Genomic DNA, 20,992 nt, shown 5'->3' on the forward strand with positions numbered 1-20,992 from the left:
GAACCAGCTAGGCCCCCTGTCTTTTTTATTTTAGCTATCCTTATGGGTATAAAATAGTATCTCATTGTGGTTTCTTTTTCCTTTCCTTTTCTTTCTTTTCTTTCTTTTCTTTTCTTTTTTTTAAGATTTTATTTACTTATTCATGAGAGACACAGAGAGAGAGAGACAGAGACACCGGCAGAGGGAGAAGCAGGCTCCCTGCAAGGAACCTGATGTGGAACTGGATCCCGGGATCACGCCCTGGTCCCAAGGCAGCCGCTCAACTACTAAGCTACCCAGGCGTCCCCCATTGTGCTTTCAACTTACATTTTCCTAATGTCTAATGACATTAAGCATCTTTCCATGTGCTTATTGGCCTTTTTTTTTTTTTCATCTTCTTTGGAGAAATTCCTTTCAAATCCTTTGCTTATTTTTTTTCTTGGATTATTCATTATTTTGCTGAATAGTAAGAATTCTTTATATATTCTGGACTCTAGACCCTTATCTGATTTGCAAATATTTTCTCCTGTCCTGTGGGTTGGCTTCCACTTTCTTGATTATGTCCTTTAATGTCTAAATGGTTTTGATTTTGATGACATTCAATTTACCTAGTTTTTTCTTTCACTGCTTGTGCTTTTGCTGTCATTTCTAACACATGCCTATTCCAGGGTCAATTGGATTTACACCTATGGTTCCTTCTGAGAGATTTATAGTTTTAGCTCTTACGTTTAGGTGTATGATCCATTTGAGTTAGTTTTTGCATATGGTGTGAGGTAGAGGTCCAACTTCATTCTTTTGTATATAGATTTACAGGTATCCCAGTGCCCTTTGTTGAAAAGAGTATGCTTTCTTGGGGGCGCCTGGGTGGCTCAGTCAGTTAAGCATATGCCTTCAGCTTGGGTCATGGTCTCAGGGTCCTAGGACCTAGGGTCATAGGCTCCCTGCTCAGCAGGTGGTCTGCTTTTCCTTCTTCATCTGTGCACTCTGTCTTTCTTTCTCTCACTCTCTGTCTCAAAAAAAAAAAAAAAAAAAGATTATTTTGACTGTTCAGGGTCCCTTGAATGTTCCTGTGAATTTTAGGACCAGCTTATCTATTTCTATGAAAAAAAAAAAAAGTAGTTGGAATTTCAATAGAGATTGCACTGAATCTATAGCTCACTTTGTGAATATTTTCACCCTGACACAGCTGGATGCGAATCCTGTCTCCACCACTTACACACCCCCTCGGGCCTCTGTTTCTACACATGGAAAATGACAGCTCTCAGGAGTTGAGAGGAGGGAGTGAAATGGATGGACACAAAGCAGCGTGTCCATCGTGGGCTCCATGCAAGCCCCTGACGCGAAGTCCCTGCTCTCTTCTCTGGAGTTATACCAAACTGACCCTTGAAGTCTGTGGGTCCATGCAGCCAGTGCAGGCCTAGTGCAGAGTCAGTGTCCGTGAATGCTTGGTGGGTGAATGAGAAGATTCTGGATGGAGAAGGGGCCAGGCTGGGTCAGGCAGCTGCTGAACTGGATGGAATGGGTTGGGGAGAGGGCTTCCTGGCCTCAAAGGGGCGTGTACCCGAGGACAGTAGTGGTCTCTTCTTCAAAACTTGAGTCTGTTGGAGACCCAGACCCAGTGTCCTCACTATGGATAACTTACTGCAATTAATGTTTAACCCGTGACAGTGGGCCAGGCAGTGTTCTGAACATTTTACACATATTCCCTCATGTAGGTCTCAGGACAATCCCATGAAATGTGTGCTATTATCATTATCCCCATTTTATAGATGGAGAAGTTAAGGCACAGAGAGGTTAAGTGATTTGCTGAAGGTCACATAGCCTAATAAGTGTAAAGGTAGGATTCAAACCCAGTCTGGCTCCTAGGCCACACTTTCAAGCACTGCATGGTATAGCTTCTTGGGAAACAAGCAGCAGGAATCTGACCTTGGTATGAAACCAAGGACTTTATTATCCTAATAATGATGATGCGAGCACAGTACTTTACAATTTGAAAAGCACATTATAGTATATAAACTGCATTCATGGCTGTGATATTAGTTGATCCTCCCAGTGTCTCTGTGAATAAGTCAGGACATTATTATTCCCTATTTGCCGATGAGAAATTAAGATCCAAAGAGGATAAGGGACCAGTCAATGAGAATTTATTGAGCACTTACTATATGCCAAGGTCTGTACTCCCATCATGTTACTGAGTCCTCACACGACCCCAGGACATGGGTATGAACAGTAGTTGTGTTCCCATTTTACAGACAAGGAAACTTCCTCAGGTCCTACAGCTTATAAGTGAGACCTAGGATTCCCTCCCCAGTCTGCCAGACTCCAAAGCTTGAGCTGATAACTACTGGGCCATCAAATGCTGGGCCTATTTAACTCCTGGGTTTGCATCAACCTTCTGGTCTTTCCCTCACCCCACCTATAGCCTATAGCCACGCCTACAATTCTCAGGGTGGTCTCAGTTCTCCCTGCTTTCTGCCACCGGTTTTTGGCATAATTCTATGGTGTCATTCATTGTACCTAATGGGAAATCTGATTAATCACCTTTTTATTTATCCAGAAGTCCATCGATCTGTAGCCGGTGTCTTCTGGGAGAGCCTGTGTGTTGCTGGATTTTCTCTGCCTGCATTGTCTTCCCCTCCATTCCTGAAGTGCTCCTCTTCAGAGGGCTCCCTCATCCCAGGCCTTTGCTGCCCACTCCAGGGCCTGCTGGGGGTCTTGGCATCTGGGGCATGGGACTGGAGGTACCCCAACAGTCTGAGCATGAGCACATAGGCAGAGGTAGAATGGACCTCAGCAGGAAGGGGAGAGTCCTGGGAGAGTGGGACCCTAGGCACAGAGAGGGATTCTGGGCCCTGCCCTTAGTCTTCCAAGTAAGGCCTTGGCATCCCCACCTGACCACCCACCTCTAGCTCCTCTTTACTTAGCCAAAGAGCACCATGCCCAAAGTGCCCCGCTGCCTCATCCCTCTGCTGAAACTACTCTGGCCCCTAGGGGCCCGTGGGATGAAGCCTGGGTCTGAGGCCCAGCCCCATGTCTTCTTTGCCCTCCCACTCCTTACACTCCCAAGCCCCCAGGTGGTCCATACCCCCACATCTGGGATGACCCACTTGTCTGAGTTTGCCCAGAACTTTGGGTTTTATCCCTTAAAATGCTATACCCCAAGAAAGCCCCAGTCCCAGGCAAACCAAAATGGTTTGTCACCCTGCCTTCACCTCCCCAGTTTTGCCCATGCTTGTTTGTCTTCTCTTAACTTCTTCTCTATTTTGTTTTCTCTTATGAAAGTCTTACTCCTCAATGTAAAACCCTTAACTCAGATATCTCTGGTTGAATCTTAAAGACTCACCCCTTATCCTACTCTCCAAGAGCTTGATAACTATTTTCCTTCTGCACAAAAATAGAATCCTACTACTCAAAGGGCCCTACAGCCTGCCTTTTCACACCAAACCACTTGGCCCTCTGCAAACCCTGTTATAGTGGCTATGTCATGTCCTGCGGTGTGGAGGTGCCATCATTTGCTGCATACCCTCCTGAGGGACATCCAGAGCATGTCGTGTCTTTATTATAGCCAGTTCAAGGACAAAGCTAAAGATCATCTCTGTGAACCCTTCCTGGGCCCTTTCTCCTCACTGTCATTATTGAAATAACAATAGCTAACATTTAAGGAGTGCTTACCATGTCAGGCACTTGACAAACATTATCTCATTTAATTTTCACAGTATTTCCAGGAAGTGTGGAGAGTGTTATCCCCATTTTACAGATGGGGAGACTGAGGCTCATAGGGAAGATAAACCCAAGCACACCCTCTGCCCACTGTGTTAAACTGCCTCTTGTGGTTTTCCAAAGAAAACCAAGTGTTCCAGGTTTTCCTGGAGCCAGTGGTGCTGGTGGGCAGAGGCAGGTCAGCCATCCCCTGCTCCCCACTGTGAACCAGCACAAGGGCAAAGCTGGTGGTGATGAAAGGCCAGAGCTGGTAGCCAGCCAGCTTCTAATCCACTTCCTGCCAGACCCCAGAAGTTAGGGCAGGAAGGCCTGGCAGAAGGCAGGGGCGCCGGAGCCCCAGATCCCAGGGGCAGCTCTGAAGGACTCCTTCGGGCTTTTCCAGGCCTGGAAGAGGGGCCTGCCCCACAGGTAGAAAGTAAGGAGCTCCAGGAGTGGAGATTAGAGGTCAAAGAGCATGGGACAGGACCAGGCTTGCTGTGAAGTAGACATCCTGGTCGCTGTCCTGCAGAGGAGGGGACTGAGTCAGACCAGCTGTCCTGAAGGCCCCTCTCTGCATGGCCCGCATGACCTACCGCTGTGATGCCTGTGGGTTTGCATCAGATTGGGGATGAAGAGAGAGGCCCAAAGATTCATTCGATTCAGAGGGACCCTTTGATTTTAGACTGACCTTGGTCTCACCCTGGGCTTCTAGGCTGGGTTTATGCAAATTAATGTAGATATATGCTAATGGACCACTCGCAGGGCTGATCTAATGGAGCTGCCCGATCAGAGGTGTAGTAGGATGGATCTGCCCAGAGGGGTCTGAGGAGTCCCCCAGCTGGGAAGGGTCACCAGTCACTGGGATGCGGGGTGGGGTTGCCATGGAGACAGGCCAAGCCTCAGCGGCTGCCTCTTTCAGGAACCTGGGCTGGCCCCAACCAGCCCTCAGAGACAGTCCTTGGCCTCCCTTAAGCTCCAGGCTGGTCTCGGAGGGCTAATTACGCACAAGCTAGTGACCAGCTGCTCCCTAGTTCCCCCAGGCCCAGCTGAGGTACAGGGCTGGGCCACAGCAGGAAGGCATAAGGACAGACAGATGGCAGGCTGGGGGCTGGGGGGCTGGGAAAGCTGTCCTCAGGAGGAAGGAGCAGGGCTACAAGGGGTGAGCTTCCCAACTGCCAGGGTGTGCGACCTACCCCGGTGACCAGGCATCAGAAAGCCACGTGGTAAGGAATACAGAGGGTTTGGCTGCAGTCTCAGCTCTTCTGTGTGTCCTGGGGCAAGCCCCTCTACTTCCCTGGGCCTCAATTTCCTCACCCAGCAATGAGAGTGGGATTAAGAAACCTGAGTATGGGGATCCCTGGGTGGCGCAGCGGTTTGGCGCCTGCCTTTGGCCCAGGGCGCGATCCTGGAGACCCGGGATCGAATCCCACATCGGGCTCCCGGTGCATGGAGCCTGCTTCTCCCTCTGCCTGTGTCTCTGCCTCTCTCTCTCTCTCTCTGTGACTATCATAAATACATTAAATAAATAAATAAATAAATAAATAAATAAATAAATAAAGAAACCTGAGTATGAGCGGTGATATACAGTGGGTGCTCAATAATTGATCCCACTGTTCTGAAGCCCATTGAGAGAGGTCTTCTAATGGAAAAGAACATCCCCCTCGTCTTGCCCCTCTTCCACTGCTCCTGCTCTCGGGGCTAGGCAGGTGATTTGGCCTCTTCACTGAGGAGGCAACAGGCAGGACTGTCATCCCATGAGGACAGGAACCAGGTCCTCTACATTCCCCACTGACTTCTCAGCTCTCAACCCACGAAAGGCCCTGGAGAGCTGTTTGCAGAATGAACAACTGGCCAGATGTGAAGTACTCAGCATAGTGTCTGGCACTGATAGGTTAATAAGCATTAGCTGTTATGTCACTGCCCCCGGAGTCGGGGCTGGGTGACTCTGCCCCTTCCTGGGGCCCCTCTGACTGGCTCTGGAGAGAGGGGTGGTGGGTGCGCCAAACGTGTGCCTAGGGACCACGGCACTTGAACCTGAGCTCTGCCACTTTCTGAGTGACCTCGGGGGCCACTCTGAGCCTCCTCTGTGAAAAGAGAAGCTTCATACCGCGGTGGCTGCCCTAGAGCTGTAGGGGGCCCCGGGCCCTTGTCCAGTGGAACCTGAGGAGAGGTGGGGACATTTGGGTGTAGTCAGGCAGAAGCAGGGCTGCATGACCCAAGCAGAACCTAGGCTTCTGCAAAAAAAAAAAAAAAAAAAAAAGCTTCTGGGGAAATGGGGCCATTATCACCCAGCAGGGGTCACAGGACCCCAAGGCCCATTCCCTCTGCCCATAGGCAGGCTGTAGCACCGCCAGGCCCAGACAGTGACTTGGAGCTACTGAGGCCCCCAGTGTACAGATGAGAACATTGAGGCCTAGAGGGAGAGACTTGCCCAGGACCCCACAGCACGTTCATGACGAAGAAGGAGACCTCGGATCCTCTGAGCCACTTTAACTGCTTTTTCACATGAATCAACATTGAAAAACATTTCTTAATGTTTTTGAAAAATCTTTGTTGTAAAAAATTCCAAAATACAGAAGTATAAATAAAAGTAGAAGTCTCCCCGTGTCCCCATTGTCACTCCTTAGAAAGGATTTCTCATAACCTTTGTTGTGTGTTTCCTGGCCTCTTGATTCTGCATTGACACACACTTCGTATCTTTTTCTTTTCTTTTCTTTTCTTTTTTTTTTTTGGCTTTGTTTTTTTTTTAACACATAAATGGAATCCTATTGTTCTGCAGCTTGGTTTTTGCTTGTGTGGTTGTTGTTGTTGTTGTTGTTGTTGTTGTTGTTGTTGTTTTCTTTTCACTTAACAGTGATAACCTTGTCCATTTTCTAGAAGGAATCAAGATGGGGCAGAGAGGGGCTGCAGGAGCTCAGGAAGGGGCAAGGAGTGTGTGTGTGTGTGCGCGTGTGCATGCGTGCATGCATGTGTGTGTGTGTGTTGAGTGCAGGAAAGAGTCCCCACAGGTCAGTACACACAGTGGATGGGGAATCTGGCAGAGAAGCCCCCGTCATCAGCTCCTAGAGGACTGTGCTGTTTGTGTCCAGACTTGAGCTCTCTGAGGAGGGCCCCACACCAGCCTGTTCATCACCATATACTCTGCACAGGGCCTGGTGCATAATAGATGCTCAAGAAATATTTGTTCAGGGAACTGCTAGGCCAGCTTTCCCTGACCCTGCCGTAGACTGCCTGGTCCCTGTGACTTTCAACTCCTGCTCAAAGGGCATTGCCCTAGATGGACCTTGGAGATGGGAGCAGAGCTCAGGGAGAATGAGAAGACCCTTCCTCTTGCAGAGCTCACTGCTGTCAGTTTGCTCACCTCCCTGATGAGGGGGTTGGACTGGTGGATCTCCAGGGGTCCTCCTGTCTGGCTTCAGTCCCACTCCCTCATTTCATGGATGAGGGGCTGAGTCGGGTTTAATTTTGTCAGCTGCCTCAGAAATCCACTGGGAGAAGGGGAGCTTGAATTTGGGATTGCAGCAAAGGCTGTTGCCATATACAGAGTACCAACCGTGTGCTAGGCGCTAGGCTGAGAGCTTTCCATGCATGACCTGAATCGTCAGGGTCAGAGACGGGGATTAATTTTCCCAAGGTCACACAGTGAATCAGAGACTGACTGGGGATGGAACTCACATTTGCTAGACCCCAAATGGGGAGCCCTTCCCACCTCAGCCCTTGACTGGGCCAAACCATTCTTTAGAAACTTCAGGGACCGCCTCTCTCATCATTCCGTCTGATGGCCTGACTTCCATGTCTAAGTGCCGCCGTGATATGGCTGGAATTTTGGCCAAGAAAGTAGTTGACTTGCAGAATTGGCTGGCAAGGGCTTAGGCACCAGAGGCTTCTGATGGGTTCTGTGGCCCAGAGCCCGGCCCTCTCTCCACCCTCTCTCCCAGCCAGCTTCCTGGGGCTGGGGTGGGCCCATCTGCATCATTCATCCCTTGGCCCCACCTGGGGTTGGGTCCTGGGGTTGGCGGCTAGACAGACTAGAGCATCCTACTGAGAACAGAGGCAGCCCTGACTCAGGGCTGAAGGTTCCCATGGCAACCGCATCCCCCTTGGCTGGCAGCTACCCGATAAATAAATAATCGAGTGGGGGTGGGGAGCGAAGGGCAAGGGGAAGGGCCGCAGGGGAGCTTCATGGTGGCTTCACTTGGGAAAGGAGAGGGGCGGGTTAGGCTTCAGGTAGGCTGGGGGGCCTGGGCTGGACAGGAGGGGAGCTGATGGTATTATAATGGCCAGATGAGAGGACGGTGACAGGACAAAGTGGCCAGATGTGAGGGATTCAGAAAAGCAGGAGGGAGACCAGGACCTGAAGTCTAGCTTTCTGGCTTTTGTAGCTGGACACATCATGGGGCCCAAACACTGGAAATGGACCGAGTCTGGGTGTAAGTAAGTTCATGATGAGCCATCCAATGAGTAGCCAGTTATAAAGGGGCTGGAGGCTGAAACACGGGCAGGTAACCCCTGAAGCAGGGGTGGGTGTGCGTTTGCTTGGACAATGGAGCAGAAAGAGGGCCCAGGAAATGGCCTTGGGGTGTTCTGACACTTGGGGGCCTGGCTGCATGGGAGGATGATCTGCACCCAAATCAGCAGTGGCCAGGGAAGGGGGAGACCAAGTGCAACGTTGGCACCTGCAGTGTGCCAGGCATGGCTCTCAGCACCAGCAATGCAGCCATGACCACCTCAGGCAGAAATCCCTGCTCCCGCGGAGTTTACCTTCTAACCCAAGAGTCAAGGAAAGAGAGTGGGTAGTACATTAGTCTAGGATAAGTGCCGTGGAGAGAGTAAGGCAAGTGGCGGGCATGGAGTCCTGCAGCAGAATAGAATTTTAAATAATACTGAAAAAGAAATGGGGTGCCTGGCTGGCTCAGTCGGTAGAACATGCACCTCTTGATCTCAGGGTCGTGAGTTCGAGCCCCACGTTGGGTATAGAGCTTACTTTAAATATATACAAAAATTAATATGGAATATGGAATCTTTCCATAACCGTGCGAGGGAGGTATTGGGAATTACACCCATTCTGTTGGTGAGAAGACTGAGGTGCAGAGGAGTTACCAGGATTCTCACTGAGGTTCCACTCCTAACCACTGAATCAAATCGTCGTGTGCATGTGAGCAGAGGAGCTACTGGCAGAGCTGGCCATGGAGGCCGTTCAACACTTCTGGGCTTGGGAGCGTTGAGATAGATGAGGCATTCGCTGGTGGAGGAGGAGGGGCCTCTTTCTTTTATTATTATGATTTTTCAATAAAGTGGCTTGAGTGTGTTTAGGAGCCAGTGAGAAGTATCTTGGGAGGAGGAAGAGGTTGAGGTACAGGCAAGAAGAGTCTGAGGATGGTGGGAGTTCCTGAGAAGACAGGAGATGGGGTCCAGAGTGTAGGTGGAGGCAGTGGTCAGGGGAGGGGGCAGCCTGGGGAGGCAGAGGCCGGGTCCTCTGAGATGAGGCTGCAGGGGTAGGAGGGTCAAGGACAGTGAGGCCGATCTGAAACAGTCTGGAGAAAGGGAGTTCCCCAGAGAAGCCTAGTTGTGGGGCAGCAGGGGTCGCTCAGAGCTGGTGATTAAGGATCTGCATCTGTCCTGCACTTTGTCTGCCTGGGGGGTGACTTTCTCTAGCAGCACTTGGCTGTTTTGCAAGTGGGGAGAAAATCGTTAATTGGGTTTGTGCAGGTGTGGGCTTTTCCTGACAGGTGTGATGGAAAGGCAGCCGGTATGAGAGCTTGGATTCCAGGAGAAGCTCATGTGCAAGTGAGGAAGCATCGTGTGGTCCCAGCAAGCCCAGCTGTGATGTGAGGAACCAGGGAATGGGAGGGGTGGAGGGTGAGAGGCAGGGCACCTGAGGCACTGGGCCCGGGTCTTCACCATCACCATCAGGGATGTTGGGAAGCAAGCTGGAGTGGTCCAACAGGGGCTGTCAAATTGGTGACTTTGAAGGCGGGCAGCTGTGGTGATGCCACAGTCCATACCGTGGCCGTGGCCGTGGAGGAGGAGAAATGGAGGGAAAGGACATGGGAACGGTGTTTGAGAGTTGAGAGGTTGAGCTGCTGGAAGGGGGTGGCCCCTGGATGATGTCAAAGGCAACCAGGATGATGCAGGGATGAAACTCACTTTCAGGGCAGGGCAGGGCAGGACCCAGAGGCGAATGGATGACAAAGTCAGTGGTGAAGGAAGTGGAATAGCCACAAGGCCTGAGCCCCAGGGGCACAGCGTTGTCCAGTTCTGCAAGCAACTTAGGGACCCCAGGGGATCTTACTTCACCCTTGGGCCCGAGGAACAGGGATATGAGAAGAGCACAGAGAAAGTACCATCCTTGAGTGCAAAACGTAAGGGAGGGGGACCTCTTGGGGAAGGAGCTGAGGCTTTTAGGGGCACAGGCTGGTTTGGAAGGGCTCGTGAAAGGGGTAGGGGCAGGGCGGGTGGGTGAGGCGAAGCAGCACAGGGCCTTGAGGAGGGTGGAGAGGGCTGAGGGGCAGGCACGTGGGACTTACCCCTTAGGTCTAGACAGATCCAGACAGAATATGGGTGACTTGTTCTCATTGTCACTCTGGGATGGTCAGGCCACCCATCCTGCTTCTCGGGGGACATTGGCAGGCCCAAGGCCTCCTCCAGGATTACCCCAGGCTCTGTGGGCTGCCCTGATGACAGAGTGACTCAACCAGTTCTGTGTTTTAGAAAAACCATACTACTGGGGACCCAAGTGGTTCAGCCGGTTAAGCCTCCAACTCTTGATCTCCGTTCAAGTCTTGATCTCAGGGTCATGAGTTCAGGCCCCATGTTGGGCTCCACGCTGCTGTGGAGCCTACTTAAAACAAAACACAAAACAACAATGCAAAGAAAAAGCACTTGGACAGGGGTGGTGGCCCGCCTCCTCCATCAGGCAGGAGGCCACATCAGCTGCCAACAGGAGCTCTGTCCTGGTCCTGGCCCACCGAGGAGAGAGACTCAAGACCTGGTTTACAGGCTGACCAGGTTAAAAACAAACAAACAAAAAGCCCAGAGTCAGTTTTTCCTTTAGTGCATGTGCACTTGAAATTTTTGCAAAGGAGGCTGCCGTTGTCTCCACGCTATTCCTCCCAACAAACTAACAAGACACAGCAAGGCCCACTAGGATTTACAGTCACTGCAGCCCTCAGATTATTGTTCTAAGTGGTGCAACCAGATGGGGAAGATATTCCTCCTAATTGTTTGTTCTTTATTTGTTAATTAGCCACAAATCACAGCTGCACAAGCAGAAGTTCTGGAATATCTGACTTGGTTTTCTAATAAAAAATAACTCTAGAATTGAGATTATTTTTAAGACGCAGAATCTCAAAAAGTATATATGGAGGGGCGCCTGGCTGGCTCAGTCGGTTAGAACATAGGACTTGATCTCAGGGATGTGGGTTGGAGCCCCATGTTGGGTATAGAGTTCACTTTTAAAAAAAAGTTGGGGGGTGCTGGGTGGCATAGTCGAATGAGTGGCCGACTTTTGGTTTCAGCTCAGGTCATAATCTCAGGGTCATGAGATCGAGCTCCGTATTGAGCTCTGTGCTTAAGACTCTCTACCCCGGGATCCCTGGGTGGCCCAGTGGTTTAGCGCCTGCCTTTGGCCCAGGGCGCAATCCTGGAGACCCGGGATCGAATCCCACGTCGGGCTCCCGGTGCGTGGAGCCTGCTTCTCCCTCTGTCTATGTCTCTGCCTCTCTCTCTCTCTCTCTCTGTGACTATCATAAATAAATAAAAATTTAAAAAAAGACTCTCTACCCCCTCCCTCTCTCTCTCTTGAATGAATAAATAAATGTTTTTAAAAATTTTAAAGTTTTTAAAAATTTGAAAAGGGACGCCTGGGTGGCTTAGGGGTTGAGCGTCTGCCTTTGGCTCAGGGCATGATCCCGGGTCTGGGGATTGAGTCCTGCATCAGGCTCCCTGTGAGGAGCCTGCTTCTCCCTCTGCCTGTGTTTCTGTCTCTCTCTGTGTGTCTCACATGAATAAATAAATAATTTTAAAAAAAATTAAAATTAAATTAAAATAAAAAATGTATATACATGGACTTAAATCTATCTTTGCTTTCAGCACTGGCAGGGAGACAGCAGCATTCAGGTCTGGGTGACCCCACTCACTACACTGGTTTGTGACTGTCACTCTTCCCTTACTAGACTCTGAGTTCCCATAGGGTAGGGACCACAGCCTATTCCCTTCTGCATGCCAAGCCAGCAGGGGACCTGACGCAGACCACATGCTCTATGAACAAGGATGGAGGAGGGTGGAGGGGGGCCGGAGTGATGCCTGCCAGGGATCAGATCCATTTTCAGTGGGGAAAGAGCCAGCTCCTTGGGCCAGTCAGAGAGGTCTTCCTAGAAAGGAGGGAATAGTGGTATACTTTGAAGACCAAGGAGGACTTGCATATAGGAAAAGGGAAATGAAGGCAGGACTTCAACTGTCATTTCAGCCCCTTAAGGGAGCAGGAGCTGGCTGGGGATAAAGGTGTGGGCCAGCTCCTAGCAAGCCTTCGGTGCCCAACTAAGAAGCTCCCACTGTTGAGTCTTCTACTAATGAGCCACCTTTTATTACATCTAGTTGTCTGTTAGTCTATGTGATGTCTCTGTATCCTCACAACAACTTCTTGGGGGAAGGATCGCCTTCCCTATTTACAGCTGAAGAAATAGTCTCAGAGAGGGAAAGTAACTCAAACTAAGTCACACAGAGCTGCAATTTGAACCTGAATTTTAGTGACTCCAAAGCTTTTCGTGGTAACTATCCCCCTGCCTACTTTCTCAGTGAGGTCCCCGAGAACCCAGAGGGGTTGGAGCAAGGGCCAGGGGCAGGCCAGGGTGATACCATACTGTAGGTAGGCATATCCAGGTGAGATGTCTTCCCAGCTACACCATGAGCCTGGGCAAGTCTGTCTCAGCCACTTCCTCCATCCTCTGGTGGCAGCCTCCCTGCCAGGACCAGGTGCCAGCTGAGTTGAGAACATCAAGTGGGCCCCAAACCACCCCAAGGCTCCCCAAGGCCTGGCAGATTCGAGGTGAGAGGAGAAGAGCAGAAGCCAGGCAGGAGCTGTTGGGAGCAGGAAGCAACCTGAGGAGTGTCTCCCCCACGGTCAGCTGGAATCAAAGCTGGAAGGGCCCTTAGAGGTCCTATAGTCCAGTGGCCTCTTACGTACAAAAGAAGGAGCTTGAGACTCCGTGGGGAAGGTGGTCTGGTCACCCAGGAGTCTGTCAGACTCTCAGCCAGAACCCACACCTCTTAACTCCCAGGCCTGTGCCAACAGAGAAAGATGATGGGGTGTTGGTGCCAAGATGGGCCAGGTGGCAGAGAAGAGCAGAATGACTGCCTGGCTCTGCCACCTACCTGCTGTGTGACCTTGGGCAAGTCACTTCCTTTCTCTGAGCCTCATGATCTCTTTCTTGAGAATGAGATAATGATCTCAGCTCTGCCTCTCTGCCAAGGAGTATCCAGTGAGGGATGAACTTGGAAAGCTCTTTACAATCTTCAGGGCCCCACAAGAGGAGTCACCAACAAGAGGCAGGCTGGTGCCAGGTGGGTGGGTGCCAGGGCTGGGCCTGCAGCTTCCTGGGTCTCTGCCCACGCCTTGCCATCTGGGTGGTGGTAGCATCAGCTCCACCTCCTCCTGCCTCCTTGCTAGGAAAACGGCTTCTGGGATCTTCTCGATCAGAATCTTCCCTATCCCTTCCCAGCCAGATCCTCTTCTCTCCCCTTCTTTTTTAATCAGGAGTTTTGGTTGCAAATGACAGAAATCATGATTACAAGGAGGGAAGATTCATTTTCGGCATTTTCTAGATCCTCAGACCTACAACGATGTGACCTGGACATTCCCCTTGCTTGTTCACTCTTCCCTCTCTGTCCCTTAGCTTTGGCTTCCTCCTCAAGCACGTTGTCCCTCTGAGATGGCAAAGACGGCCACCAACAGCTCCAGGTGACACTCTACCCATTCAGATACCCTGGCAGATAGTATCTGCCCCAGTTGCTCTAGCAACTTTCCAGGGTGACTCTCAGGAACAGGGTGCAGGACAAGTGCCCAGCCCTGAACAGATCCCTGTGTGTCGATTATTTGGTTAGGACTTGGTCATGAGCCCACTGCTGAAATTAGAGGTGGGCTCAGCCCCACCCAAGCCACATGGACTAAAAGTCTGGGAGTGATTCCCAAAACAGAGAGATGGGTTCGGGTCGCCTGGGTGGCTCAGTGGTTTAGAGTCTGCTTTTGGCTCAGGGTGTGATCCCAGGGTCTCTATGGGGAGCCTGCTTCTCCCTTTGCTATGTCTCTGCCTCTCTCTCTGATCTCTCATGAATACAATAAATAAAATCTTTAAAAAAAAACACACACACAAAGAGATGCATTCTTTCACCAGGAGAAGAGGTATTGGACAGTCAGTAATGATGTCATTGGCACTTTAGTTCTCAGCTGTATCAGCTGAAACATTGAGCCAGGAGTTCCTGGCAAGAGAGTGTTGATTGAGTCCTATATCAGCTCGCTTTTGCTGGGTAACAAACTATTCCATAGCAGCAGTTTATTTTTTTAAATTATTTTAAAAAGATTTTATTTATTTATTCATGAGAGACACAGGGAGAGAGAGAGGCAGAGACACAGGCAGAGGGAGAAGCAGGCTCCACGCAGGGAGCCCGACGTGGGACTTGATCCCAGGATTCCAGGATCACACCCTGGGCCGAAGGTGGCGCTAAACCACTGAGCCACCTGTGCTGCCCAGCAGCAGTTTAGAACAATCATTTTATTTAGCTCTTGATTCTGTAGGTCCGATGGATGATTCTTCTGGTCTGGCTATGTGTTTTTGGCCAGTTGGTGGGTTGGCTAGCACTGGAATGATCTACAGTGGCCTCCCTCATGTGTCTGATGGTTGGTGGGCTGTCATCTGGCGGTGGGGGGGAGGGGGGCGGAGTGTTTGGTTCTCCTATCACCCTCCAGCAGGTCACAGGGGCTCTTTCACATAGTGTCCTCTGTGTTACAAGTGTAGCAAGTAGGCGAGCTCCAGTGGACAAGCATTTCTTTTGGGTCTTCACTTGCACTGTGCTTGCTAAAGTCCCATCGGGCAAAGCAAGCGACATGACCAAGCACAGTGTTCGTGTGGGAGGCTACTGCCAAAGAGCATGGAAAAAGGGAGAGAAAGACCTTGAGGGCAATTTTGCAACCTACTGCAGCTACCCTGGGGAAGGGAAGTAAAAAAAATCCCTTTCTCTGCAGCACACGGATTCCACGGGCCAGGACTTCCAGAGAGGAGTCCTTGGAAGAGGTGACTCAGGCCCAGGGACTCTCCTGGGCCCTTCAGGGCCAGGGCTTGGCCCTTGGCCAGGGGTGGGGGAGGCAGTCTGGATCCTAACTCTACCCGCTCAGAGCCCCACAGGGGGCAGGGGTGCTAGTGGGGAGGGCCTCTTGGCAGGGAGGAAGGAGTGCTGAACCCTGCTCCCTTCTCCTGTTAGCTATCCCCAAAGTGATGATCGGGGCTGTCTCAGTTCATCCCCACAGACTTGCTTCCATCTCCCCAGATCCCTGTAGTCTGGTGGGGCCGGGATGGCTCTGAGACTTGTGTCCAGTCGGGCCATGGTGGCTCGATACCATGGTAAATGGTGTCATCTGCTCCTCAAGGTCAAGGAGGAGTGCCTGTCCTTCCCCTTTGGGCGGTGACCTTGGCCTCAGCCTGCTTTTTCCCACAGGTAGCTGCGCTGGAGCGGCAGATCTTTGACTTCTTGGGCTACCAGTGGGCTCCTATCTTAGCCAACTTCCTGCACATCATGGCAGTCATCCTGGGCATCTTTGGCACCGTGCAGTACCGCTCGCGGTACCTCATTCTGGTATGGCTCACTTGGCCCCTCCCATCCACCCCCACTGTTCATCCAGCCAGAACTGCCCCCTACCCTGGGTGCCCAGCCCCCTGCTCTGTCTTAGCTCCGGCCTGGCTCAAATCCCAATGCTTCTCTGCTCAGCAGGGAGACAAGGCTGATATTCTCCCTGAAGAATTTCCTAGGGGAAAATCCAAATATTAACCAGCTCTGCCATGTAGTGAGTGCCTACCACGTGCCAAGCAGACTGCTAAGAGTTTCGCATGTTTTACTTATCTTTACAACAGCCCTGCGAGGTATATCTTACCATCTCCATTTTCCAGACAGGGAAATGAGGCTCAGAGAGGTTATGAGGCTTCCTAAGGTCACACAGCTAAAAAGTGGCAGGATGAGAACATCAGATCCATAGCGAAGGCTCCCGATACATGGCCACGCTGCCTCAGTAAGCCAGCGGGGGGACAGACTTCATCTTTAGCTTCTCAGGTTGCTTTAAGAAGGCTGGATTGGCCTTCGTCCTTTCCTGTTCATCAAGAACATGGGCTAGAGTGGCCAGTGTGGCTTTGAGGCCAGTGTCTCCTGTGCTCCCATCCCAGGAGGGGATCATGTCCCTGGCTCCATCCTCCTGCTTCCTCTTTCCAAGCCTGGGGCCTTGATGGTCTCTGTTAAACTCCTGTTTTCAGCTGGGCCCACCCTTCTCCCTGTTCTCCCTCAGTGACCCATTCACATGCCTCTTTTGAGGGAAAAGGCTTTTCAGTAGCCTTACTACATAAATGCTTGACACCCGTGATAACAATGACATGTTTTGCCACGCTCCCGCCAGAGCCCTCTCCGGCTCATTCTTGGGCTCCTCCCACCTCCAACAGGCTGAGCTTCCAGAAGCCGGGTGAACAGGGCCCTTCCAAAGCTCTGCCTCACCTGGGATGGGAGCGTGCTCTCCAGCTCTCAGGAAAGCCCCAGGCACTCAGGGACCAAGTCTAGTTTCCTCACCCCTGAGGATTTCGTTGTCTGGCGGGTGACCGCACTGGAATTGGCAGGCACAGGACTTGGGTGGAAATACCCAGCTCCACTCCGGCTCTGCGGAGCCAGGCTTGTCTGTTGTTCTCTGCAAAAGGCATCGGATTAGCTGCCAGAGGACTGGAGCTTGAATAGCAGCCCTTTCTCTGCCTAGCTGTGTGATCTTGGAAAACTTCAACCTCCCCTCTAGGGCTTACATTAGTTATCTTTAGAGAAAGGACAGGGCCTTCCATGCAGGGCTGTTGTAAGGACCAAAAAGATGTAAAAATGATTTTAAACTCTAAAGTGCTCTCTGAGTGAGATAGTGTCATAATTTCCCCTGCAAAGGTCTCCTCAGTCCCTGAGCTCTATCTCCATTGACGCGCCCCATCCACACTCCCCCAGGCCCACCCTGATCCCACCTCTCCTTTCCCCAGTATGCAGCCTGGCTGGTGCTCTGGGTCGGCTGGAATGCATTTATCATCTGCTTCTACCTGGAGGTTGGACAGCTGTCCCAGGTAAGCCTCAGGCCTGGCAATGCCAGAGGGCAGAGCCTGACCGTTCCTGTCTCCTACACAGGGGCTCCTAGTTTGGTTGGGGCATCATCTCTTGATGAGATCTCCCTCCACACACCCGAATAATCTGTACTCCCCAGACTTACCCCCACTTTTTTGTTTCTGGCCTCTTCTGCACTCCTCAGAAACAAATGATGGAGCAGATAAGACTAAAGGGCCATCTGGGTGAGAATGGGCTGGGGTCCCACTTGTTCACAGGCTCAGTAGAAACCAATCACTTTAGTGGCCCTAACAAGTGCCCCACACGTGTTCAGTACAGGGGAGGTGAAAATGCTATGCATTTTGTACTGCTTAGGCCACAAAGATTTGAGTCCAGTTCTGATCAATATTTTCAGAAGGGGAAGGGATGAAGTACACTGGGGACAATTGAATGGACCAGGTCTCATGCAGAACTACTGAAGAAGGGGGAAGTTTTTAGCTTGTGGAAGAGCAAGCCCAGAGGACACAACTTCTATTACTAGTATATAAAGAAGGGAAAAATTATGAATGAGAGCATTGGCTTTGTAAGTTCTGCTAGATCTAAATCCCGGCTCCATCATTTCCAAGCTGTGTGACCTTGAGCAAATGGCTTACCCTCTCTGAGCTTGAGTTTTCCTGTCTAAGCACAGATAACCACTTTGTGTGGTTGCTGAGGGGATGAAATGAGATTATATATCTCAGCAGCACTTGGCACCTGGACAGCACTCAGTGAATATTTATTAACAGGCTGCATGAGTGAATGGATCGATAAACAGAGATTCGAGCTGTGGGTGAGAACCTCTGATCTAGGCCAGCCCCTTCTCTACTTTGGTGGGGGGTACCAAGGGCTAGAGAGGGCAGGTTTGCCCCGGGGCCACACCCAGAGAGCAGTGGAGATACTGAAGGGCTGTGAAGATGTCGACATTGAGGATTTCACCCCTGGCTGGGAAACTAGACTTGGTCCCTGTTAGTGTCCCTTGCATCCCTGAAACTTTGGGGCTCGTGTGGGTCAGCCAGCCCCTTCCATCTCTGATGGAACGGTGAGACCTACATAGTCATCAAGCGCCACCTACTGGCCAAATATAGACATGCAGAAACAGACTCCCTCCATGCCCTACAAATCCAGCCAGGCGAGGAGGCTGTCACAACAGTCCAGGTGTGACATAGATCTTATATGGTTTCCTGGGGCCTGGGGAAGATGCCCCCCACCCCTGGCCCCAGCTCAGTATCCTAGGCCCCTCTGCCCCCAGGACCGGGACTTCATCATGACCTTCAACACGTCCCTGCATCGCTCCTGGTGGATGGAGAATGGGCCAGGCTGCCTGGTGACCCCTGTCCTGAACTCCCGCCTGGCCCTGGAAGACCATCATGTCATCTCTGTCACCGGCTGCCTGCTTGACTATCCCTACATCGAAGCACTCAGCAGTGCCCTGCAGATCTTCCTGGCTGTGAGTCCTCCTGCCCTCGTCCCCCCCACACCTAGCCCACAGACCCCCAGAGGTGGAGTCTGCCTCAACCCCTTTGTTTAGCTCTAGTTAAGAAGGGGAGAACCTAGACCTTCCAGCCTGCCTGTGCCTCTGCCTGGCTCCATCCATCTTCACATTTTGTATCTCCTCCCTTCACTCGTGCGACAGCCCCTATTCCAGGATGAGCAAGTTGAATGAATAGAATGAGTCAGACTGTGAGTCAACCCAGTTTCCAGTGTATCCACTGTGTGACCTCGGACAAGTCACTTGCCCTCTCCAAGCTTATATGCTTATTCACAGAAAGGCGTGACCACATCAGCTGTGTAGAGTTGTGAGAGTAGAAGAGTGGCCTCAAGATAGTAATATAGTTCCCAGTCTTGGCCTCAGCACTCCACACACCCAAAACCACATAATCCTCTTTCCTCTTAAGTCAGTAAACTATTGTCCAAGTCTGGCTGGGAAAAACGAGGCTCAAAAAGATAAAATAATGACTGGTCCAAGTCCACTCGCAGAACAGAGAATGGAGCCAGCTGTGTTTGACTGTAAGGCCCAGTCATTTAACTTGAAGCTGTTCCGAGTTGGCCTTCATCCTAGCCCACCCCGTCCTCCCATCCTACTGGGCCCGGCCAGGCAGGGGGTGGAGGAAGAGTCTCTGTCTTCTTTCCTTCCACCCCCAGCTGTTTGGCTTCGTGTTCGCCTGCTACGTGAGCAAAGTGTTCCTGGAGGAGGAGGACAGCTGTGAGTGCCCAGTCCCTCGGGAACGGGGAAGCCTGGCCACGCACCACCCGTGCCTTCAGCACCCTGGACAGAGCCCCGCGCGGCCTAGGCGGGAGGGAGCCGGGGGTTGGCCAACTGGCCCCTCTTGGTGGGGGTGAAGGGGCGGCGGAGGGGGGGGGTCTGCGCGGCCAGCGCGGCCCGGGCTGTCACCCAGACACCCAGGTGCCCAGTGCAGGCTGCAGCGCTGCTCTCTACCCACTCCTCTTAGGTTGCGCCCTCGGAGTTTGCTCCACGAGGCTCGCCCCTACCAAGCACCTGCCGTGCCCAGTCGCATCCCCGCTCTACCCTCCACCCCCACCTCCGAGGTCTTGCCCCCTTAAGTGGCGCAGGCCCTGCTCCCTGAAAGGACGCCTCGCCCCCCCTCCCCTGCTCTCCATCCACTTGGGCTTCGGCCCGCTCAGGCTGAGCTCCCGCATAGGTCGGACTCTCAGGATGGGGCTGCAGAGCCCCGCCCTAAGACCCTGTAGGGGCGGGGGGGGGGGGGCGAGGGGCGGTCTGGCCCTCAGATACTTCCTTTTCAGGACCCAGCCTCCCATAACTCTTACCCCACAGGCCCATCCCTAACTATGCGCCACCTCCCCTTCCGCAGTTGACTTCATCGGTGGCTTTGACTCCTACGGATACCAGGCGCCCCAGAAGACGTCGCATTTACAACTGCAGCCTCTGTACACGTGGGTCATGGCTTGGGGCGGGGTGGAGGGACTGGGGCGTCCCGTCGGGGCAGAAGGGGGAGGGGGCAGCGCGGAGGGCAGCCGGACCCCTCTGCCCGCGGACCTTCAGGGTCCACCTCCCTAACCTGCCTTTGTTTCCTGCAGGTCGGGGTAGCTTCTGGCCGGAGTCCCGCGCCCACGGGCTGGACGGCGGCGGCTGGGCGCGCTCGGGCCGGTGGCAGGCGCGCCCCCTGGCGGCTCGCGGACCGACTGCAGCCTGCGCCGGCCGGGTCTGCGCGGACGCGGACGCGGACTCGGAGGGACCCGCGGCCCGACTCCAGGGGCGCGGCGGGCCCCTGGGGGGCCGGGCGGGGAGGGGATCGCGGGCTTTGTATTTTTTTTATCTCAGCCTTGGCGTGCGCCGGGCCTCCCTCCCTTCTCCAGCCTCTCCCTTTCGAAACCCTTGACCCCACTTCCGGCCCCTTGTCCAGCGAGAAATGGCCTTCGCCAGCCCTGGGGGGAGTTACTGTGAACTAGGAGGAGTCCTGGGTTCCACCTGCAGCTCCCTCACGGGCTCGCTGTGGGACATCCGGCAAGGCCCTTGCCCTCTCTGGGCCTCAGTTTCCCTCAATTAAAATAATCTCTTAGCAGATGGAGCTTTCTAGCCTTTTCATTCGACTCTTAATTCCCCGGGCTAGGCTGAGATTATAATTCCCATTTTAGAGTAATGGAAACTGAGGCCCGGAGATAGGAAGCGATTTGCTTGAGGCCACACAGCAAGGCTTTTGGTGGAGGCAGGCCTTGAACACAGTGTACCTTCTGTGGTTTCAGACTCCAAAACCCAGTGTCTGGTCTCTGAATCCCATTTCCAAACCCCCGTCCAGCTGGGACACTAGAACTCATGTGATCTACATCACACTCACCATCCGCCACCATGACCACCACTTGTCAGCGCCTCTCTTGAAGCAATACACCTGTTCTCCTGTTGGGAACCAGATGAACAGAGCCTAGAGCCCTGAATTCAGCAAGACCCACAGGGAAGCCCTCCTAGACTCGGCCC

The 20,992-nt window shown here is 52.4% G+C and overlaps 1 protein-coding gene across 3 annotated transcripts in view; it reads left to right on the forward strand.

Moving 5' to 3' along the window:
• Positions 1-20,584, forward strand: part of NKAIN1 (sodium/potassium transporting ATPase interacting 1) — a 40,400-nt gene extending 19,816 nt beyond the window's left edge. The window contains exons 1-8 of one of the 3 annotated variants that reach the window (XR_007407885.1): positions 14,714-14,966; positions 15,388-15,525; positions 16,944-17,024; positions 18,290-18,487; positions 19,183-19,243; positions 19,491-19,587; positions 19,872-19,953; positions 20,098-20,584. Coding sequence is in view for 1 of the 3 variants with exons in the window: in XM_025447699.3 (XP_025303484.1) it covers positions 15,388-15,525; positions 16,944-17,024; positions 18,290-18,487; positions 19,183-19,243; positions 19,872-19,953; positions 20,098-20,107 (570 nt within the window). In the remaining 2 variants the exon portion in view is untranslated. Of the gene's footprint in view, positions 1-14,713; positions 14,967-15,387; positions 15,526-16,943; positions 17,025-18,289; positions 18,488-19,182; positions 19,244-19,490; positions 19,588-19,871; positions 19,954-20,097 lie in introns of those variants that run through there. The other 2 variants (XR_007407884.1, XM_025447699.3) reach the window with 2 other exon arrangements.
• Positions 20,585-20,992: the final 408 nt, after the last annotated feature.

The sequence above is a fragment of the Canis lupus genome, chromosome 2 (assembly GCF_003254725.2).
Source record: "Canis lupus dingo isolate Sandy chromosome 2, ASM325472v2, whole genome shotgun sequence".
Lineage (NCBI taxonomy): Eukaryota > Metazoa > Chordata > Mammalia > Carnivora > Canidae > Canis > Canis lupus.